Source organism: Tauraco erythrolophus, chromosome 3 (assembly GCF_009769465.1).
Source record: "Tauraco erythrolophus isolate bTauEry1 chromosome 3, bTauEry1.pri, whole genome shotgun sequence".
In the NCBI taxonomy this organism is placed as follows: Eukaryota; Metazoa; Chordata; class Aves; order Musophagiformes; family Musophagidae; genus Tauraco; species Tauraco erythrolophus.
The window spans coordinates 104480727-104503684 of record NC_141467.1 but is presented as its reverse complement, the minus strand read 5'-3'; the positions used below and the strand labels follow the sequence as shown (position 1 = coordinate 104503684).

At 48.9% G+C, this 22958-nt stretch overlaps 1 protein-coding gene across 2 annotated transcripts in view; it reads right to left on the bottom strand.

Moving 5' to 3' along the window:
• The window catches only part of RHPN1 (rhophilin Rho GTPase binding protein 1), a 30733-nt gene extending 11266 nt beyond the window's left edge, over window positions 1–19467 (bottom strand). Inside the window, exons 1-6 of one of the 2 annotated variants that reach the window (XM_086609601.1) lie at window positions 19366–19467; window positions 18829–19020; window positions 8574–8692; window positions 5000–5128; window positions 540–615; window positions 92–169 (exon numbers count right to left, since the gene is read on the bottom strand). In XM_086609601.1, coding sequence (XP_086465727.1) covers window positions 92–169; window positions 540–615; window positions 5000–5128; window positions 8574–8692; window positions 18829–19020; window positions 19366–19467 — 696 coding nt within the window. The remainder of the gene's footprint in view (window positions 1–91; window positions 170–539; window positions 616–4999; window positions 5129–8573; window positions 8693–18828; window positions 19021–19365) is intronic. The other variant, XM_086609602.1, reaches the window with a different exon arrangement.
• Window positions 19468–22958: the final 3491 nt, after the last annotated feature.

Below are 22958 nucleotides of genomic sequence, written 5' to 3'. Positions count from 1 at the left end.
GATGAAGGGACCTCTGGAGCAAAACACGGCACCTCCAACGAGCGTTTCTGGACAAGCCAAAGCAAGACTTTGCAACTCAAGGGACACGGACCTGCCGTAGCTCCATGAACTCTTTGATCTCCTTTTCAAACAAGATGCCCTCCTCGCCATAGTGTTCGCTGATGAGATCCTGGATGGGGAAACAAGAGAAAAGAAAACCTCAATTCACTCTTGGAAATAGATATTCAAGATTTAAAGAGCGATTTTGAGTCATTCTGTGTAGGCAATTTGCAAGCTCTCTTTGCAAGCAAACCTGTGCCAGGGAAAGCAGTCTTCCTCCCTGCCCAGCTCTTGCTCTCCAACATCTCCAGATCCTCATCTCCCACCTTCTCATGTTTTAAGTTCAGCTTCTCTTCATAAATCTACTTTTTTGCAACGGTTCCAAAACAGAAAACCTTTTGCAGCTGCTACAGCATCTCCTCTACAGCACCCAACTGTACCCCAAAGTGCATGGTCGCTCCCCTCCATCACCTTAGATCATGCAAAACCCTGATGCTTACCTTCAGTGGTACCAACAAATCCAGCTCCTTCGTCTCCTTCAGGCCCAAAGGGATCATGGGGACGCTGATGGACTCACTGGAAGAAGACAGCAACCTATTTGGTGGTTGGTTTAAAAGCCTTGGAGAGACTCTGTGTGTCAGAGGCTAATCATAGAATGGTTTGGGTTGGAAGGGACCTCAAAGATCATCCAGTTCCAACCCCCCTGCCATGGGCAGGGACACCCTCCACTACACCAGGTTGCCCAAAGCCCCATCCAACCTGGCCTGGAACACTTCCAGGGATGGGGCACCCACAACTTCTCTGGGCAACCTGTTCCAGTCCCTCACCACCCTAACATGAAGCAGCTCTTGGCCGTGGGCTTGTGCTGCTCCTATTAAAAGGAAAAACTAGAAGAGGACCTGACTCTGCACAGCAGAAGGATGCCCAACATGATGTCAGGAACGGCAGCGTGAGAGGAGGCGTGTGCAGAAAATAACCTCAAACCATCACCCTCATTCCTCCAGCTTCTGCTTTTCTCTCCATAACAAGGACAATAGTGCCCAAATCAGCTCCAGCAACGACGCTGCTCTAATTACCAGCCCTTGGGAACGGGGCGTGATGTAAGCACAGGTCATGGATTCACCCACTCCCACACGCTAATCTGGGCTCCATCACCGACTAGGACTTGCTGGGGCTGCAGCGCTGCGCCCGATATTGAAATTTTCTCCCTCTATTAAAAGCAGGTGTCTAATAATAGCTCTTATCGCAGAGCCTGTTCGGTATCGTAAAGCGCTGAGGATGACGATGATGACTCTGGGAACGCTCAGTTGGGGAGTGGTTCGTGTTTCAACATTTAAACAGGGCAGTTGCGCAGCACCGAGGAAGAAGCACGACAAGATGACAGCCAGGAAGGACCATCTTTGATGATCTACTTGAGGATATGGTTTAATGGGGATTAGGGACAGTTGGACTCGATGATCTCTAAGGTCTTTTCCAACCTAGAAATCTATGAATCTATGAATCTATGAATCTTTTGGGTGAGTTAGCAGCTATTTTGAGTTTCTGCTCCCAAGAAGTAAAGAAATGGTCTGTATAAGCAGCAGAACCTGGAGCATGCAGAAAATTCCAGCTTTGCAAAGAGCTCCAAAGCTGGATCCATCATTCAACTCCTGAATACAGAGATGGGGAACAGGAACTCACCATGGTATCTGCAGCTCACCTCGGTCCACAAATGCTTTCCCCAATACCATGTATCATAGAATGGTTTGCGTTCAAGGGACATTGAAGATCATCTAGTTCCAACCCCCCTGCCATGGGCAGGGACACCCTCCACTACACCAGGTTGCCCAAAGCCCCATCCAACCTGGCCTTGAACACTTCCAGGGATGGGGCAGCCACAACTTCTCTGCGCAACCCGGTCCAGTGTCTCACCACCCTCACAGTGAAGAATTTCTTCCTTAGATCTAATCTAAATCTCCCCTCTTTCAGTTTAAATCCATCACCCCTTGTCCTATCACTACATACTCTTGCAGAAAGTCCCTCTCCAGCTTCCTTGTAGGGCCCCTTTACGTACTGGAAGGCTTCTAGAAGATCTCCCCAAAGCCTTCTCTTCTCCAGGCTGAACAACCCCAATCCTCTCAGCCTGTCTTCATAGGAGAGGTGCTCCGGCCCTCAGATCATCTCAGGATATGTATATACCTCGGGAACATTTCAACCCCAGCACTGAGCCATGCTACCACACCCCCAGACACTTGGCCTCCCAGGGGACTGGTTTAAAGAGACAAGAAAGTTTGGCAGAGAATGAGATGGGAGGTGGGTCAGGCAGGATCAAGCCCTCTTCAACCCCTGTTTGCACGACAGGCTCCCCTCGTTACCTCCAGAATCTGCTGATAACTTGTTAGCACACCATTCATTAGTCCAGGGAGGAAAAGAGGCAAAGAAAGTTGCAAAGACTTGGGGAGCAGGGCAGGGAGGTTGCAGGCACATTTTGATCTGTTCATCCTGAATAAGCAGCTTCAAGAGCTACAATTAGTGCAGAAAAGTCATTATTGCTCGTTCCCTAACAAGATTTCTGCTTGAATCCAATGCCTGGAGCAAACAAAGGGGCTTTTGTTTGGCCTGGGGAGGGTTTTGGGGTTGCTGCTGCTGCTGTTTTCTTTTTAAACCAGGGCAAACGAGCAGCAAGTTGGAAAAGCTGAACATCCCTGATAGGGAAGAAGTTGGTGAGGATGCCAGCAACACAGATGTTGCATGCACCCCTTCTTCTAGCAGAGAAAAAGAAGGACCAACATCCAGGATTACATTCAGAGACTGCAACAGACCTTCTGAGTGCAGCAAACACCCAAGGGTGGTGGAAATATGGGGTCCCTTGGCTTTCTCCCCATAGGAGACCCTAACACAATCCTGCACTCAGATCATCCTGAACCTACATTTGATATCATTGCAGCAACCTGCAGGATGGAGTCATTGATGCTCTCCTGGTCTCTGCACCTCTCTCTGGCCCCAGCAGCCCAGCAATCCTTCCCCAAGAAAGACCATGCGCTAGGAAAAGCAAGTGGATGGATACAGAATTGCAGAATACGTTTGTGTTGGAAAGGACCTTTGAAAACCATCTAGTTCAACCTCCCTGCAATGAGCAGGGACATCTTCAACTAGATCAGGTGGCTCAGAGCCCCATCCAACCTGACCTTGAATGTTTCCAGGGATGGGGCATCTACCACCTCTCTGGCCAACCTGGTCCAGTGTTTCACCATCCTCATCATAACAAATTTTTTCCTTATATCTAGTCCGAATCTCCCCTCTTTCAGTTTAAAACCAATACCCCTCGTTCTATCACAACAGGCCCTACTGGAAAGCCTCTCCCCATCTTTCCAATAAGCCCTCTTTAAGTATTGAAAGGCTGCAAGAAGGTGTCCCCAGAGCCTTCTCTTCTCCTGGCTGAACAATCCCAACCCTCTCAGCCTTTCTCCATAGGACAGGTGCTCCAGCCCTCTGATCATCTTCATGGTCCACCTTTGAACCTGCTCCAACAGGTCCACGTCTGTCTTGTGCTGGAGGCCTCAGAGCTGAACTCAGTACTGCAGGTGGGGTCTCACCACAGCAGCAGAGGGGCAGAATCTCCTCCCTCGCCCTGCTGCCCACGCTGCTTTGGATGCAGCCCAGGACACGGTTGGCTTTCTGGGCTGCAAACACACATTGCCAGCTCATGTCCAGCTTTTCGTCCACCACTATCCCCAAGTGCTTCTCCTCAGGGCTCCTCTCAATCCCTTCATGCCCCAGCCTGCACTGATACCGGAGGTTGCCCCAACCCAGGGTGCAGGACCTTACACTTGGCCTTGTTGAACTTCACGAGGTTCACATAGACCCATTCCTCGAGCTTGTCCAGGTCCCTCTGGATGGCATCCCTTCCCTCCAGCGTGTCAACCACACCGCTCAGCTTGGTGTCACATCAAACACCATGCACCCATCCATCTCAGGAAGGGAAGAAGCAGCAGTGGCTCCCACGTTGCTGCAGCATCCCAAGTCTGTTCTGCCTCAGGGATTTCTGGTTTTCTCACCCAGCGAAACGGTGCTGTCGAGCCACCCCAGCACACTGGTTTGCTGCTGGTGAACCACTGTGGTGAGCCAAGCCCAAGGTGGCTGGGTAAGCATTTCAAAGCAACAGTGCATTTACAATTAACAAAAAGTCTAACCTCGGAAAGAGAGAAAAGAAACCTAACACTCTCTAACAGTAAATAAACCCACTCTGGGAACAGCCAGAACTGGAGGTCGGGCACCTGAGTAGCTACACTTTTAATTTCTTCTCCTAAATACCCTATTTCAGCTGCTGGAAATAACTCATGCTCTAGTGGGATGCTCAGGAAATGGGAGCGATGCAAGTGAAGATGCTTGTTTCTCACTTATTTCTCCTGCTTTGGGACATCGGTGTTCAGAGGATGCACCATCCATCCCCAAATGGAACCCTAAACAGGTTGCCCAGAGAAGTTGTGGCTGCCCCATCCCTGGAAGTGTTCAAGGCCAGGTTGGATGAGGCTTTGGGCAACCTGGTGTAGTGGAGGGTGTCCCTGCCCATGGCAGGGGGTTGGAACTAAATGATCTTTGAGGTCCCTTCCAACCCAAACCATTCCATGATTCTAAATGCTTCCTGAGTATCTGCTAGGAAAAGCTGTTGAGTTTGCTCTCCTTGCGGCTCTATAGATGAAACGTGAATGTTCCCAAGCTGAAAAACTGTTTCCAGCAAATCTGGCCCATGCCCAAGCCCTCCCCTATTCTCCAACCTCCACCTCATGGTCCCTGCCAGAGGGTTGATCCCTGTGCAGAGCAGGGAGGTAGAGCAACGGGTACAAGGCGAGAGGCTGCCTTGCTCACAGAAAAAGCAAAAATAAAATAATAATAATAATAATAATAATAATAATAATAATAATAAAATCCTGAGCAAGCTGCTCTTCCTACGCTGCAGTCAGCCGCCTGCCCAGCGTACCTGTCGTTCTGGTACACGTCCACGCTGCTGTTCAGCTCCTCCAGCTCCTCCTTCAGCAGCTGCAGGTTGGAGTTCACATAGCTCAGCTCCAGGGCGACTGTCTCTTTGACCTTGTGGTTACTGGTGGCCCTGCAAGACAACACGGTGCTGATCAAGCCTCCCTGTTTCATCAGCACCTTTATTTATCAACTCTTGACTTGTCATGCCTCTTGCTCTGCACGTGCCAGGGGCTGGGAAAGCCAGAGCATCCAGACCACTGTGCCATGGAGGCTGAGGCCAGGCAAAACTCATTGCAGCATTGCATCCTGCTCAGATGAAGCTGCTCTTTCTCCCCCAGAGCCACCTTCCCCTTGACAAGCCATGCTCCCAACTCCAGGGAGCAGCTTCAGACTTGGCTATGAGCACTCAAGGTGCTCACCCACACTAAATAAAAGCGCTTCGTAGTTTGGTTTGAGGACAAAAAACTTATTTTTGGGTGAAAACAACCCTTCTGCAAAAGAAGAGGCTGGCGGTGCTCACCCATTAGCAGAGCTGGACCCTGCCCTTCCCCTTCCCTGCTCATGCATGTCAGGAGATGTAAACACCAAGGATTGATTTCAGCTGCCCCCTCCCAGCAAGACAAGCTCCCAGGCTGATTATAACTTTCTTATCTGTTCCAAAGGAAAGCGAGGAGAGATAACCCAGAGCTGACAGCACGCAGTTGTCAGCTGAAAGGGGCTCTGGCTGCTCGTGCTAAATCACGCCGGGCTCCAGGAAAAACAACATGTGCACAAGCTCTGCTCAGCCAGGGCATCGCATTCCCCCAGATTTTGCAGAGCACGTTGCCTTCAACTTGTATTTTTTTTCGTGGATAGCATCCTTCAGGGACCTTGCCCTGACCTGGCTCAGGGCAGAAGGAGCTATGCTGCTTCTCTTTTAAGATGCTGGTCCTTTCGTGTCTCCTCCCCTGACTCCCCTTTGCTGGGATTTCCCAAGACCAATGCATTTTTATTTTTTTTTATTTTAAACAAACAAAGCAAAACCACCAAACTCAAAGATCTCCGCGGCCGCTTCCGTTTAAACGTCCTTTGGCATTTCTGCAATTCCCCACACAGTATCACGAGAGCAATCACCCTCTTTCCATATAAACCATTCCTTTCTAGACCTCCACGCATCACAACACCTCCAGGACACAAAGGTGCATTGTTGCTGTTGCTACAATTTTTCTTCCAATGTGAATTAAAGAGAGTTTTCCCTTCTTGCTCTCAGCTGGCATCAATTTTGGGGTTTATTTTTGTTTGTTTGTTTCCTTATGTTACCAATAGCTGATTTGTAACCCAGCAACACCAGGGCAAAAACAGGGCAACACCGAGCAACCTCCTTGGTGAAATTAGCTGTTTGCTTAACTAACACCAAACCAAGATCTCTGATTTTTTTTTTAATTTCTTTTTAAGAAACTGCTTTATTGGTGACAACTTTATCTCCCTGATTGCTTCGCTCAGCCCCAGTATTTGAACAAGAAAGGAAAAGGCTTCCCCTGCCTCTGCCCACTTATTTATCCAGCACACAAACCCTCTTAACATCACTGAGCAAACACCACGTGCATTTTTTTCCAACACACCATTCATGGCAACATCTCCAGGAAAGGAGACCGATATGCTGAACAGAACAGTTCAGGAGATTTTTTTTTTTTTTTTTTTTTTTAAAGCATTGAGGGTTGGTTGGGTTTTTTTTTGTGGTTGGTGGTGGGTTTTTGTTTGGTTTTGGTTTTTTTTTTTGCAGAGGCAAAGAAACCAGCAAGTTCAGCTGCAAACTGCTCCAGGCTGGACAACCCATAGCTTTTCCTACTTGCATTTAGCACTAGCCTAGAGAGATGCAAAGGAAGTTTCTCCGTGCAAGTCTATAATTTTTAAGCAATAACATTTAGATTTACTACATAATACCCCCACTTCAGCCTTTCATTTCAGGTAGAAGCTTGATTTTTTCTTCCCCCCCGCTCCAAATTTCCCCTATTTCCGAAGCTCTGAGCACCGTAGCCCCCAGAAACCCACATTATCACTCAGCTGCAAAGTGGACTTGTGGGAGGGAGGAAAAGTGGCTGCTACCAAAAGACATCCAAACTGCTGATTTAGCAAAAAAAAAAAAAAAAAATAAAGAGCCCCATCAGTGCAATTCCCTGGCCGAGTAATTAAGATGTGTTTTGCATGACATTTTTTGCTCACTCCCCTGCACGCCGCTTTGATTCCCGCTGTTTGCGCCACAACCGCAGCCAGGCACGTTTCTGCTGAGCCAGCAGATTTTCCCCTATTTTTTTTTTTTTTTTTTAAATAATAAAGGGGAGTCACGTGGAGCGGCACACGTTGGGATTTCATGGCCTTTTTTTTAATTAGATAAGGCCCAGCAGCCTGGTTGAAGCAGCAGGGTAAGGAGACTGGTACATCACCTCCCCCTGGGAAGCCCCACTATCCTCATCCACCAGTAAAATACCATTTTTTCCTACAGTTTGGTGGGGCAACTATTACTCTCTTCTTCCAGGTGCAGCAGGTACACGCCACTGATGTTAAATCATTCAAGTTCAGAAGTGAAAAGTCAATCTTATTTTATCAGGGAGGGGGGGAAATCAACAAACTTGGTAAAATACACCCTCAAAAAAAGCTATTTTAGGGCAGCTTTATGATATTTTCTTATATTGGCAGACCTGCACACCCTGCACATGTGCTCCAATATCTTACAGGAACACGAGATGTACGTAAGAGCTACAAAAAAAGGAGATCCTCGGGTTAAAAAAAAGATAAAATAGCTGCAAAGATCATGTGATTGCATCACGATTGCATCATGATTGCATCACGAACGCTCTACAGGGGAAGGCATTAATGTGCTAGGCCAGCTGCAATCTGAAAGCCATGCAAAGGGGTCAACTTTTGACACATCCCATAAATGCATCTTCCAATAGGGTGAAGAGCCACCAGACTGTGCCTATGTGCAAAGATATACCTGAATTTTCAGATTCTGCTCCGGTGGAAGCACTGGGATGGGGATTTTTTGGAATTTAAGCTGGATTTGACCTACTTGCTGGGAGCATCAGGCAGGAGACACTGCACTCCAAGCTCAATCCCAGTTCAATATTTATTCCCATCATTCTATTTGCTCACACCCTGCTTTGTATCAGGCTTCCTGGACATTAAAATGATAATTTTTCATTAAAATGCATAGCATCAGCGTTCCACCAAACAGAAGGCAGGCATTTCCAGGATGAATCATAGAATGGTTTGAGTTGGAAGGGACCTTCAAAATCATCTAGTTCCAACCCCCCTGCCATGGGCAGGGACGCCCTCCACTACACCAGGTTGCCCAAAGCCTCATCCAATCTGGCCTTGAACACTTCCAGGGATGGGGCAGCCACAACTTCTTTGGGCAACCTGGTCCAGTGTTTCACCACCTTCAGATGAACGCTGCAAAGTCAAGGGAAGACTGAGCAAACCCCAACCACAGCCATGGGATTGCCAGCATCAGTTGCCTCCTAGACATCAAGACCGTATTTCCACCCCCAGCCAAATCCCTGGGCCAGAGGGATGCCCTGGGGACCAGGACTCACCTGAAGAGGTTTTCTGCCCCAGCTCGCATCCTCATCTCCTTGTTGATCTGCTGGTTAATCCGCGCCCGGCGATGCTGCAGTTTGCTGCGCTGGGTCTGGGCGAAGGGGTCGCAGCCCTGCTGAGAGTGAGGGACAGGGTCTCACCAAAAAACTCCACCATTTGGGGATTAAAAAGGGCAATTTCAGAGCCCGCCATTACAATTGAAATACAAATTTTATTATCTAATACCACGTGTTGCTTACAGCAATTTATTTTCTAAGCCATTCAGATAAGGTTTCCCAAATGCAACCAGGAAGGGATACAGGAATTAAGCATCCCCTTTCCAGGGTCTCGCCATCCGGACACAAGATGAGACCCAGGGGTCTGCAGATGAGCTCAATATAACCCTCGAGCTGGAGAACAGATGTGACCATATGTCTATAAGTGCTCCCACCTCCTGCTGGCTATAGGGGATCCAGTGCAGGCAGGAAGTCAAGAGTTCATGGGGGTGGAGAAATGAGTTGCACAAAGCAGTAAATCAATTCCATCCCTGCCTCCTTCCTCGGCTTCAGCTTGGACTTTCTGCAGACAGGGAAACATGTTTAATCTCTGACTTCAGGAAATAACAGACAGCAATATCCCTCTGTCTCGCAGGGCCAAGAGGTTATTACGGGATGCCCCAGGCAGAGGGTCTCTGAATCCGGGGCCACAAAAGCTCTGCCCAAGCAGAGATGATTTCCATTGTGCAAGAAGCAGTTCAGATGGATGAAATTGGTCCCTAAGACATCCCTGGATGGAAAAAAAAAAAAAAAACCACAAAACCAAACTTGTTTGGGAGGGCACAAGGCTGGGCAGTTTAAGAGGATGAAGACCTCCAAGGCTGCTTTTCTTACACCAGTGCAAAGCATGGGCAGATCCCTCCAAGACCATATTAAGATCCACCACAGCACTAAAAGAAACTACTCAAAGCCACTATTTCACCCTCTTGCTCCCCTTAGAAAACCTCTGTTTGCTATGCACATTGATCTTACCCTGCTCCCCACTGCTTTACCTCCACTACTGCTGGTGGACCACTTGCCTCCACATCAAGAAGGGTTTTTTCCACTCAGGAGACTCTACAGAGCTCCAGCAGTGCCTGCTCTCACCCTGTCGAAAACACTTCCTCAGCTAATTTCTTCCATGTAGAGACCAGGTTTCACCTCATCCTCCAGGATAGGTTACAACATTCTTAAATCCAACAAGCCAGGGCAACCCTTGGTTACCTCTCCAGAAGACGCTGAATGTCCCAGTGTTACTCTGGGAAAACTTACTTCTAACAAATTATTTGATTTTCCTAGGGAAGTAAGAAAGGAAAAAAAGAAATCCTTGCTCAAAAAGTATGAGATCAGCTTTGATTAGTAAGTAGGGAATGGAAAAGCCTGCATTTTCGTGGACTTCAGCTTTCTGAAAATCAGTTTCTCATATTTCAAGTCCACTAGGTGGTGCTTCCTTTGACAGGGGTCCGGGATTAACATTGGCATTTTCATTTAAGTGAAAGATTTGAGCTCCTAATTGGTACGTCGGAAACCACAGAACCAGAGTCACTCCATCTGGTCCATAAATCTGCAGGTGAAACGCTTTAGTAATCCATGAATTTGTTGAAATTACTGAAGGAACAAGCTGGAAGCATGAGACCCTGATTATTCTGGAGAAGCAATTAAGTGGGACGTTAAAGAATACACCCCAACAGCTGCACAAATCTTGAGTCAGGAGCAAATACAGGAAAGGTTGATCCAAAAGTGCCACTTCTGGATTTGCCCTGGGAGAACTCATCCATCCTACATACATCGTTGGCTCCTCAGGGAAAAATCCAGTCATTGGAAGAAAAAGGAAAAGGGTGAGGAATCCCACACCATGGACATCCCAACAAGGGATCATGCCAGCTTTTCTCCAGCAAGTAGGAGCTGGGTCATAGCTCAACACGGACCTTGGGAAAAAAAAACAAAAAACAAAAAAAAATCTCAACCCAACCATTCAGGCGCTACTCAAGTAGGAGCACCCAGAGGTTCCCAAAGCAAAGGAGAGGGCATCAGACTCTTGTCTAGAAAGTAGCTGCTCATGCAGATGTAGCCCAAGATATTGCACAAGTATTTCTTTTATTAATTAAAGGCTGATTACGAACATTGTGTCTTCAGTGATGTTTCTTCCCAGACTGCGAGACATTAACCTATGTATGGAAATTAAAGCTTAAGAAGGGGAAAAGAAGCCGTAAAGAGAAGGTGGCACTTATTAAAATTTCAACAGCCCCTCAGACTTACAGATGAGGTGTTCAAGGCCAGGTTGGATGAGGCTTTGGGCAACCTGGTGTAGTGGAAGATTTCCCTGCCCATGGCAGGGGGGTTGGAACTAGATGATCTTTGAGGTCCCTTCCAACCCAAACCATTCCATGATTCTATGAGAGCTATGTGTGCTTGTCAGCTCCACAGACACATAAGCCAAACGTGCAGGCAAATATATCCAAATGCATGCAAACGAGCAGGATTCAGGCTCCCTCTTTCTGCCTCTGGAGCTGTAAAAATCCACCCAAAACTCAACAGCCCTGGCAAGCAACTGTCGGAGGTGGAAAGCACATCTTCTCTGCCTTCAGTGCTTCCTGCAGGAGCTTTCACCACCTTTCATAGAATCATGGAATGGTTTGGGTTGGAAGGGACCTCAAAGATCATCTACTTCCAACCCCCCTGCCATGGGCAGGGAAACCCTTCACTACACCAGGTTGCCCAAAGCCTCATCCAACCTGGCCTTGAAACTTCTTCTTGCAAAGGTTTGCTTGAAAGCAGTTAGAGGATTTTAAGATTTTTTTAGAGGGAAAAAAAGAGCAAAGAATACATGGGCAGGAGGCTAGAGGAACTGCAGGTGAGAGATGATGGAAGAGGCACAAGTGGAAGGACTATCCAAAACCACAGAGAAGGTCCATGAATGCCTCCTCGTCTGGAGGCAAGACACAAAGAAACTAAGTAAAAAAAGAAGCAAGATGCAGAGTGGCATGAGGAGACACTAGGATGGCTCTACGAGATATTCAAAGACAGCGTTAAAACTTCTTCACTGCAAAAGCAATTAAGGGGTTTATCTAATTGACTTGGCAGCTCTCCACTTCTCCCAGGCCTAGCTTGAGGCAACACCAAGGGGCAAAATTTGAGTTGCTGCTGAGTCAAAGCTGATGAAGAAAACCCCTCTCAAGGATGCAAACAGAGCAGCACTGATCATCATTAATCACTTTGGCTTTTCATAAGGACACAAAGGAGCTGCCTTCCAGCAACGTTCGCAAGCCCTGATGCAGCTGAGGAGCAAACATGCTCTGCCAACATCCAGGGCATCCCAGCATTTGGATTTGCTTAGGCTTCTCCCTCTGAGAGACACTAAGATCAATGAGCCGAGGCCAATTGTATGAGGTTCAACAAGGCTGAGTGCTGGGTTCTCCACTTGGGTCACAACACCACCATGCAACACTCCAGGCTTGGGGAAGAGTGGCTGGAAAGCTGCTTGGTGGAAAAGGATCTGGGGGAGTGTTGGTCAACAGCTGACTGAATACAAGCCAGCAGTGTGCCCAGGTGGCCAAGAGCATCCTGGCTTGTATCAGAAATAGCATGGCCAGCAGCACCAGGGAAGCAATCGTCCCCCTGTACTCAGCACTGGTGAGGCCACGTCTCAAATACTGTGTTCAGTTTTGGGCCCCTCACTACAAGAAAGACATTGAGGTGCTGGAGCATGTCCAAAGAAGGGCAATGAAGCTGGTGAAGGGTCTAGGAGCTGATGAAGTCTTATGAGGAGCAGCTGAAGGAAGTGAGGTTGTTCAGCCCAGAGAAAAGGAGGCTGAGGAGAGACCTCATCACTGTTTACAAATACCTGAAAGGAGGTTGTAGTGAGATGGGGGTTGGTCTTTCCTCCCAAGTAGTAAGTGACACCACAAGAGAAAACAGTCTGAAGTTGTGCCAGGGGAGGTTTAGATTGAATATTAGGAACAATTTCTTCACAGAAAGGGTTGTCAAACATTGAACAGGCTGCCCAAGGAAGCGGTTGAGTCACCATCCCTGGAGGTGTTTAAAAGGTGCATAGATGTGGCAGTTAGTGACATGATTTACTGGTGGACTTGGCAGTGTTAGTTTAACACTTGGACTCAATCTTCAAGGTCTTTTCCACCCTAAACCCTTCTATGATTCTAAGCCATTTGTAGAACTGCAAGGTTTTTTGCCCCCAGTCTGAACATTGGGTGTCTTCTCAATCAGATTTAATGAGATAGTTATCAATTCCCATCCAGGCTCCTAAGGCAACAGCAAAAAGGTACCGGAAAGTCAGGTATCGGAGCAGCTGATGTAACACCAAAGCCTTGTGAGGATGTCGAGTCAGCATCTTGAGACTTGCTGCCCTTAAGAACTTCATGTGATCTCCCCACACCTTGCTTTGCCCTTAAGAACTTCATGTGATCTCCCCACACCTTGCTTTCCTCTTCACCCCTTTGGGAAGCTGGGTAACTGCAGTAACCCACAGGATTGCAGCACATCTTGCTTCAAGAGGTTCTGCTGTCAGCCCCAAAGCATCATTCTTGGCTGGCATGGACCAATGTAAGTATTATGCCAAGGCCACCATGGGGAACCACCAAGCCTAGTCTGCATCTGCTCTTGGAGCATTGCAGAAATTACGTTATTTCACAAATATTGGAGCAAGAAGGAAATTCAGCTCCAGAATAAAATGTTTAGCCCAGGCTAACTTACATATGAAAGGAAACACCATCACAAGCCAGAAAAAAAAAAAAAAAAGCCACGTTTGAATCACAAAGTACATAGGGGAGATAGAGAGTCAAGAGAAGACCATGCCCATCCTCCAACAGCGGTGTCCAAAAGAACCCAATGCTTTGCCTATGCCTGTAGTCTTCGAGTTGCAACCAAAAGCTAAAAACCACAGCACAGAGCTGCTTAAGTGGTGAGAGATTTAAGCACACCTTACATAATGGGAGACACAAGGGAAAAAAGCCACCAAACCCCACTGTTAGGTTATAAAAGGGATTTTCCTGGCTTAATTCTTCTTTGTACAAGCTCTTGAGGTCACCTCTTTAAGGTCAGAAGAAAGACGTGTTATTTCAACTAGTCTCTTGGGGTTTGGGGTGCACCTACAGACATCAACAGAAGAGTCAAGTTGGGTGCTGAAGAAGTGGCCAGGTTGAACATGAGATTTCTTAGACTTTCTAGTTTAAAGTTTTTACAAAGGAGAAGTGAGCACACAACTCTTCCAGTAAGAGGCCATAAATCACGTAGCAGCCAGGGAATATCACGGCTTGTACGTACCCAGAGGACAGCATACGTTAGGAAAGCCATGAAAATGAACGAGGTGTGGGTCATTAAGTTATACGAGTTGTGTCCAGCTCTAAAGTTCATTGCTTCTGACAAAGCAGGATTAGAGCCAGTATTATTGTAGCAAGACCACTTTATGCTCAGAAGACACCTGCCAAATAACATTGCGTTCAACCCTCGGCGTGGAAAGATGACGGCATTACAGAAAGCACTCGGCCAATGCCTCCACATAAGGGAGAACAGGGAAGAGGCCAGAAGACCCCTTCCAGAGGAGGCCAAGGCAAACACATCCCCTCTGAGGGATTGTCAAGGTTTCTGCCAACTCAAACCCTATCTTTGAAGGGAACATATACAATGATGCAATGGTGTTGGTAACCCCCCCATCACCTCTTCCAGTTCAAGAGCACCCATCTGGGGTGTTAAACAGGTCAATTACGTCGTTAGGTTTCCTTCTGTAATCAAGTCCCTAAGAAATGTTTGTTTAGAGATGATCACCAAGTGTACTTTGCACTTCACGTCTCCAGTAAACACAAGGAGATGATGCCTGGATATGTCTTGGGTGACAAGGCACACCTAGAGCAGTATTTGTGACCCCAGTGCCAAAACAAGGCCACCACGTGCCAGCTGCCCCAGCACTAATGACAGACAAACCTAACCACCTGTAGGAAAAGCTGGATGCCACCAGTCCAAAGGGCACAGCCACACACAAAGGGACTAATTTCTGCTCTTTCATTTCCGCTAGAAGAACAGGAGCTCGGTTGTTGGAAGCCACTGAGCAAAAGCAAAACTCAAGTGTATGAAGTGATCAAAGGACAACTGTGAGTTGTCAGCATGTGCAGCTGTGAGTTGAGTTAGAGCCCCAATGTGTATTGAAGTAAAAGGTCCTAGCTACCTGCAGAGCTTGGCTGGATCATGGTGCTCCACAGCCCACCTGTTGAAACACAGACCGAGCCATGTCATCTCCAAGACCAGCTTTAGCCACAAAACAGACACCACCAGGATTATTGCCAATTAGAGCAGCTGGAGAGGACCCACAGAACAGCAGGAGAAACTAAAGCAGCTTAATTTGCACCTAGACCACAGACATCCATAATATGGCAGCGGCGAGATGAGTCGTCACTTGGTGCTGACCTAGGCTCTACAGCCAGCCCCACCACTAAGCAGACAACCTTCACATGCCTGAGGACAAGGAAGTTCAAGGAGAAAGCTGCAAGTGGAGCAGGGCACCAGCCAGCCCTTTATCACTGCCATGTGGGCATACAAACATGTGGAGATCCTTGGTGTCAGGCGGTGCAATATCGAAGGGATAAGCTGCTGCTTATACCTGGTTTGATGGAAATCAAATGATCTGCCCTAAGATTTGTCCTTAAGGTCATGCACTGCACATGGGCAGCAGCACATCTGCACTGTGGTGCTGGCACCGCGTCGGACAACACAGGCTCGTATCTGGTCTCACAACGCAAAGCAACGTGCTTGATATGGGACAACCAGAGCTCAGGTGCAGAGCTGAGGACCAACAGCAGGATTAGGCCCATCTCACCAGGCTCAGACCAATTCAGGTGATGGTGGAGAACACAAATATGTTAAGTGTAGCTCAGCTGCATTTAGCAAAGGGACCAACGATGCTCATCCGCCACATCCCCTGAAGGCTCAACTGCCTTCAGCGTTTCCATTATCCCAGACTGCTGCATACGTTCCTTAAAGCCTTAAGGATTGTTTTGTTTTAATTTTATAAGTTATCCCTCCCAGGGAACAGACAGCTCTTTTAAAAGGAGGGAGTCAAAATGCATCAGGAGTGTTACTATTCAACCCGTCTCCAAGGAAGGAAGAGGACATGGTTCAACTCTTCTGTTGGACAACCCCTTGGGATTTCACTCACTCGACCTCTGCAGTGCTGCTTTGTTCCCTCCTCACTCCAACTAGTCACTGAGGTTGGTTGCTCAGGGCATAAATACACCCCTCAAATGAAACGGCAGGAGTTCTGCTGGAACCTGGCTCCCCGTGACTCACCTCCTACCCCAGCAGTTCCCACAAAAGCCACCTCAGGTGCTATTTCTACATGAAGAGAGAGAACTGGCAGTCAGAATAAAATAAATAATAAAAAAAACCCAACACTTTGGGAGCCAAAGGCAAAGCCAAGCAAGGCTACAAAACGAGCCTGAGATATCTCTGTTTGACACCTGATAACCATGAAGGCCACGCTCCAGATAGAGCCACAGCAACCTTTGGACATCATGAGCGATCCCATCTGAAAACTGTCCTCTCGTCCAGAGGAGTAATTACTTTAGGTAGTACCAGGATTCATAGGCAATGCCAAAGCTATGCCAGTAATGGACTGGGTTTGTTGCTAACCCTAAAGGTCTCCAGTCTTCAGAGCTGTCTGCTTAGTGAGTCCTACGTGGTGAGCTCCTACAGTGCTCACCATCAAGGGAGCAACCAACCAACCTTTCCAGCACTATCAGCCTACACTCTCAATACAATTAAAAAAAAAAAATGGCATATGAAGCACAAGGAAACTAGGCAGCTGGTGCCCAAGAAGCCTTCAACCCCAGCAGGGATGGTGGACGAAGAGCCAAAGATCAGTGCTCGGGAAGGTCAAGCACCAACCACCAAGTGTAATTCAGGCAGAGGTGGTCAACTCCATGAGAGTTGACCAAGTCCAAGGTGAGTTTGGTGTCCACTAATATGTCCAGCTTGCATCAAGGTACACTCTGGAATATCAACATTCGCTCTGCAGTAAAAGTTAGAGCAAAACATCTGCACAGAGACCAGGAACAGCCAAAGAGGACAATTCCTAGGAAGTGCTGACACACAAGGTACCACTGTTATTAACAGAGGCACCCTTGATCCGTGGCCCCAACCCTGTGCTGAGCACATGATCTCTAGGTACAACCTCAACTCTGCAGGTTTCACCCAGTAAATGCTTACAACATCTCCCACTCAAAGGAAAAAAATAAAACAGGCAGGTACTTATTTTCATCCACTCTCAGAAGCAATAATATTCCCTAACACCAAAAAGGGATGTTTCCAAGTGCACAGATGATCCAGCAGCTGGAAAACTTGCTGTAGAAATAGGGCAATTAGAGCACCAGGCTCTCAGAACCTGTTTTATTTCCAAAACCACACTGATCTAAAAGCGACTGGAAACAGAGTCAGAGCTGTCAACTGAGATTATTATTCCTCTTTGCAACCCACGAGTTGTGGGGTGGTTTGGGGGGTTTTTTTGGTGCTTTTTTTTTTTTTATGAGTCAGGCCAGCACAGGACAAGTGGCCGAGTGACCCTGGTTTAACTGCGTTAACCCATGGGACAGAGAGCAAAATAAAAGCCAGAGAACCACTCCACGCACAAAAGTGGGCTTTAAAATTCTCGTTTTTAACAGATTATTGAGGAATTTCCTTCTCTTCCCCTACAAGGGCGTTTCAGAAAGTAACATGGGTTGTTACTACGAGACGACCAGTAGGTCACAACAAGTGGTTTTGCTCCGTGAACATCTATTATACATAAAAAGTCCCTATCATGCAACTAATCTCATGGAGCACTCCGGCTGCAAGCTGTTTTTTCTGTGGGAGACATTACCAGCTAAAACCTCTAAAACCTTTTATTGAGAATATGGTTACATCACACAGCCTTTTAACAAATGAGTGGAGGATTAAGGTTTTAAATTTCCCAACAAAGTGCCCTCACTGTTGGCTAACGCACTCAGCGAGGGGAAGGGAAAAAAAAATAAAACAGGGTGGAAGAAAAATAAAAATATGGGGGATTGGAGTTTCCAAACAGAAAAACCTGCATCCAGAGCTTGAATTTTAGGAGCGTGAAACTGCTCTGGGGAGCTGGGGGAGGCACAGGGCATCAGGAGAGCCAGGGCAGGGCGCCAGCAGGAAACAGATGTATTAAATCTTCAGCCCCAGTACGTGAACCCTGGCTAAAAAAAAAAAAATAAATATAAAATAAACAAAACCAAAACACCATCGCAGCAGCGTTCAGGATCCCCTGCAAGGGAGCAAACATGCAGTGACCCCATCCACAGCCCCTGATGCTGTCAGGGTGAAAACAAACAACTGGAAGAGGTTATATGGATAGTTTCTTTTAAATAATAAAAAAATGATATCATTAATAGGAAATCTAATCAGGTGTTTTGGGTATTTTTAATCTGAAAAAGTAATCCTGTTATGACAGGTGCTGCGTATCCCCTGCCAGCTCCCCCCTACAAAGCTTTGCAACATTTTCCTATGTTATTCTCCTCTGTGCTACCATCCAACAGATCCACACGGGGTAAATCGATTGCTCATACAATGGAAACGGTGTGTCTGTACGCAGAATAAATTGGGGAAAAAAACCCAAAACAAAACAGCTCCTGCTAATCTTCCCTCACAAGTGGCACCTGCTATTTAGACAAGGCCTTGAGTAAACTCCAACCTGGTTTAAGGTTGCAAACTCCTTAGCTGCAGTCGGAGAGGCCAGGCTCAAGTGACTCAAGATCAGATTGATCCTTGTTCCGCCAAGGTTGTAATCTCAACCCTCACTTAGGAGAAAAAAAAAAAAAATAAAACACCTCTAAAGCCTGACCGAGTTCTGCTTTTTTGGTTGATGGGGTTTTTAGGGGTTTGGGATTGTTGTTGTTGGGTTTTTTTTTTTCTTTTTGCCAAAGGGCTGCAGAAACACGGCGCTCTGCTGAAGAACAAGTTTTGGAAATTATATACTTGCAAGAAGAGATCGGATTACAGGGCAAACTCAACGGCAGGTTTATCAAGCCAGCTCCCAGGGGACAGACCTAACAGGAGATGCACTTGAACACCCCAAAATCTAACGTTCACCCATCTTTTCTTGCAACAAGCAGTGCTCTTTAAAGCCTCCTCGATCCCAGGAGCGTGCACTGATGCCCAAGGGATGGTGGGGAAAGCCAAGCAGCGGGGTCGGTGGCAGCCCGAGGACAATCCCCGTTGGTTTCACCCCGTTGTTACTAATTAAACGGGTGACGCCAGCGGAGCTATCGGCCCCATCTCGCACGCACAGCCAGGCTGCCGTTGCATGGACTTTCCTTGCGGGAAGCTCCTGGGGGAGAAGCGTGCCAGCGAGCAAAACTCTGCCCGGTACCTCCAACGGTGAGGTGAGGGGCAGGCAGCACTTGGCTGGACCATCTTCCTACGGGCAGGAAGGAGAAAAAGCCAAAATACGGGAGAATTTGGTTAAAAGGTGTCACTCAGAAACTTGCAGATGGAGAAAGTTTGAGATGAACTACGAGACAGTTGCGTAGGGCTGCCCATGGATGCTACTGGACCCATTTCTACCCCACGTCACACACCGAGTCCTTCCCCACCCAGCCCCCTGCCATGCCCTGACACCCCCAGTATGGTCTGATGGCCAGGATGGACCTGCACCTCCACGGGGACAACCATTTCCATGAACCAAACAGGGATACCCAGCCCCATAGTTGGGTGCTTCGCGCATCCCGCACCCCACCCAAAGCACCCCACCGCTGCACCTCACCTTTCGGGTGCTGCCACTCTTCAGGGCTTGCAGGAGGACGAGGCCACTGTCCCCATCCCCTTCGCCGCTGCCGGCCGGGCTCTCCTCCTCGGGGGGCATCATCTCCGGGGGCACAGCATCCACAGGCTGAGGGCTCCCGCTTGACCCCACGGAGTGGCTTTGGGGCTCAGGGTCCCCTCCTTGGGCTGCTCTGGCTCTCCTAGCCTAACCCCCCACCCTGCTAGCCCCTAGGGGGGGCTCAGAGCCCAGCCCTTTCCTGGGTGGGGGCTTAAACCCCTACTAGCCCCTGGCTTCCGACCCTGCAGACCCCCGTGCACCGAACATCTGGCTAGATGCCCCCGCAGCCTGCTTCTCCTCTGCTAAAGGTACCCCAGATGTGCGGGGGGGGGGGGGGGGGGGGGTCAAACCCCCACAGACTCTCCCCCCCCTTTGCAAGAACTACCCCAGATGGGGGGAGGGGAGGGGGGACAAACCCGCCTTACAGAGCCACCCCAGCAGGGGGGGGATAACCCCCCAAAATCCCTTACGGAGATGCCCCAAGCGAGGGCGAACCCCCCAGCCCCACGAAGCGGCTGCCGGCCGCGGGCGAACGCGGGGCATAAGCAGGGCGGCGGGGCGGGGCGGAGCGAGGCTGCAGCCAATGGGAGAAGGGGACTGCGCGGATGGGCGGCGGCGCCGGCCAATGGGAGCGCGGGGCAGGAAGAGGCGGGGGGGGGTGAGGAACGGAGCGGGGAGGGGAGGGGAGGGGCGGAGGGGCCGTCGCCCGTGGCAACGGTGGGAATTAGAACGCCGATGACGTCACGGGCGGGGCGGGGCCTCCCGGGGCACCGCCCCCCTCCCTCAGCCACAGCTCGGCGCGCCTCCCTCCCCCCCCAAAACAGCTGGGTGCGCGTCCGCCCCGCCCCAGCCACATCTGGACGATCCCACCTTCAACCAGACGCCCCCCCCTCCCCAATCTGGACTGTCCCCCCCGGCCACATCTGGGCGCCTCCTCCTCCTAAAATCCCCGCATCCCCCTCCCGTGCAACACCACACCCCCTCCCCCCGCGCAACATCTGGGCTGCTGTGGCGGGGGGGGTGCAATATGGCAGCATCCTACCGCGAACCCCCCCCAACTCAGCCAGCTCCAGCTGTTCTGCCCCGGTGCTGCGCCCCAGGTGCTCCCCTCTGTGGAACCCCTTGGCCACAATATCCCCCCCCCCTTAAAAAAAACCCAACAACCCAACATCTGGATGGTGACACTGCAGCTCGCGCAGCTGTCGGAAGAATTCTGCAACATCTGGAATTGTCCGTGCCCTTGTCCTGCTACAGCCATTAGACATTGCTCCCGTACAAAACCCAACGTAACGCAAAATACGATATCAAAACGAATTAAGAAATCAAATAAAATCCATTTTCTTACTTTTTCCAGCCAGGTACAGGCAGTTCCTACCCCATTTTTCCCTCTTTTTAAGCCGTGTTGAACCATGGATGGGTTTTACTCTCAATCACGCTCGTAAAATAAGAGTCGGACTGGACAACAAAGGTAAAGCTGGTGAAATTTTACGGAAAAGTGGCCAGATGTTGGAAAAATCCGATTCCCAAGATGTATGTGGTGCCCTAATGTGTGCAGCTCCCAGTGCAGGGATGCTGAGCTGGGTCGTTACCGGCATGTGTCACCACGAGAAGGTCCTTTAGTCTTTCCCAAGGCCTGGCTTCGTTTCCCTAATGAATTTAATGAGACCGTGTGCTTGTGCATGATGAATCCTACTCATGGCAACAGGTCACGGGGAGCACCGTGCAGATTCAGCTGTTTAACGAAGGGAAGAAGAAAATTAGCCCGGCATACATTAAACCTTTCATATTGCGTGGATGTATTTTATAACTGCCCGAATATATTAAAACATTTCCACCTTTCCCAGTCGATTTTTCCTTCTTGGGGCTTTGGGGATTGAATGTGATCGCAGGGAAGGGGGTATGTTAGGATGAGCTTTTCTCTCCCTCATGGATTTCCTGATCCAAAAGGAGCGGCTGGACTAGAAAAGTAAAATTACTATTTAATCCACGATGTCATCAAACTGTCCAGGGACCTCATTTGTGGTCTGGTTTTCCCCAAGGATGAGCCAGACCTCCTCTGAGGTCCACGTTTCCCCACTGCAGAGCCCTGGATGGAGCCATCCTGCTCCCATCTCCCCCATCGCGAACAGCATCGGCAAAGAAAAAATATCCAAAAATATATAAACTTTATTTTATTATTAAGAGGTTGTGCTTGACTAGGATGTATAAGCAAAGCGGAGCTGGTCTAGACTATGACAGATTTCTCCTAGTTCACCCATCCTGCACACCCCATCATGGGGGTTTTCCTGCCTATGGCAGGGGGGTTGGAACTAGATGATCTTTGAGGTCCCTTCCAACTCAAACCATTCTATGATTCTATGATGCTATGAACAACCCAACCAGCATGGAGAGCTTGGGAGAAACCTTCACCAAACATCAGGGATGAATAAATCTCTATGGGATCTGGGATAAAAATGGAAGAAACTCAAATATACATCGGTCCCCAGCTTAGCAGAAGGCGGCCGAGAGCAAACAAGCCCCGGCACGAAGTCGTCCTCTCCTGCTCCCTGCCCCGGGGCCAGCTCCCATCCCTTGACAACTTTTACTCATCCAGCAAGAAAGGTAGCTTGGATGCTTTTTCCCCAGGTGACGCAACGGGGATCAAAGAGGCTTTCCCAGAGCCAGCCCTGTCTCCAGGGGTTTTCACTCCCGGCCACGAACCGGGTGGCACCTTCCCAGGGGAATGCCTGGCCCCGCTACTCACCATGGCTGGAGATCCCAGCATGGGGCAATGCCTTTTTTTTTTTTTCTCCCCCAAACGCAGCATTTTTGAGGAAAGGTTGTGTTTCTTTGTGTTGTGTAAAGCCTCAGCAGCCCCTTTGCACCAGCCCCTTCCCTTGCACCTGGATGAGACCGTTTTGAGGCTCAGCTGCGATGAGGTTCGTGATGGTGATGTGGGCAGGTGAAAGCAATGGATTCACCTGCATGAAAAGGGCTGGAGGGGAGTGGGATGGGTGAGGGCTTCAGGATGAAGGTTATAGGCAACAGCATGCAGAACCTTCTGGCATTTGGCCTCTGCACCCACTGCCTGGGCTCAAAGATCTTTCCAGCTCCAACCATGGGGCTCTGATGGGTAAGAGGCCAAGAAAGCCTGAATTTTTTGGTCTCATTTAATCATCTAATTGCAGAGGAGATATCTCCTGGCAAGGAGATTTCCTTAAGCTGTTTTTCTAGCAAGGTGTTTGACCCCATCCTCCAGCTGAGCTGTGCAAAATGGTTTTCCTCCTAGCAGGTGTCCTTGCCAAGGAGATGCTGGCTATGGGTTTTCCTCAAGTTTAGCTTTTGGGCTAAAACTTCATTTCCCAGAATGCATCTTGGGCTGGGAGTCTCCAATCAGGGCTGAGGGAGTCTTTAAATAAGCTGCCTGCAGAGGGGTATTGCCCTTAGGGAGGTAGTTGGAGCAAGGGGTGAGGTCCTCTCCAGTCTGGGTGGCTTTGAGGGATCGTGTCATGCTGTGCTGAGTGAGTGCGGTCCTACCAGCAGCTGTGAGTGCTCAT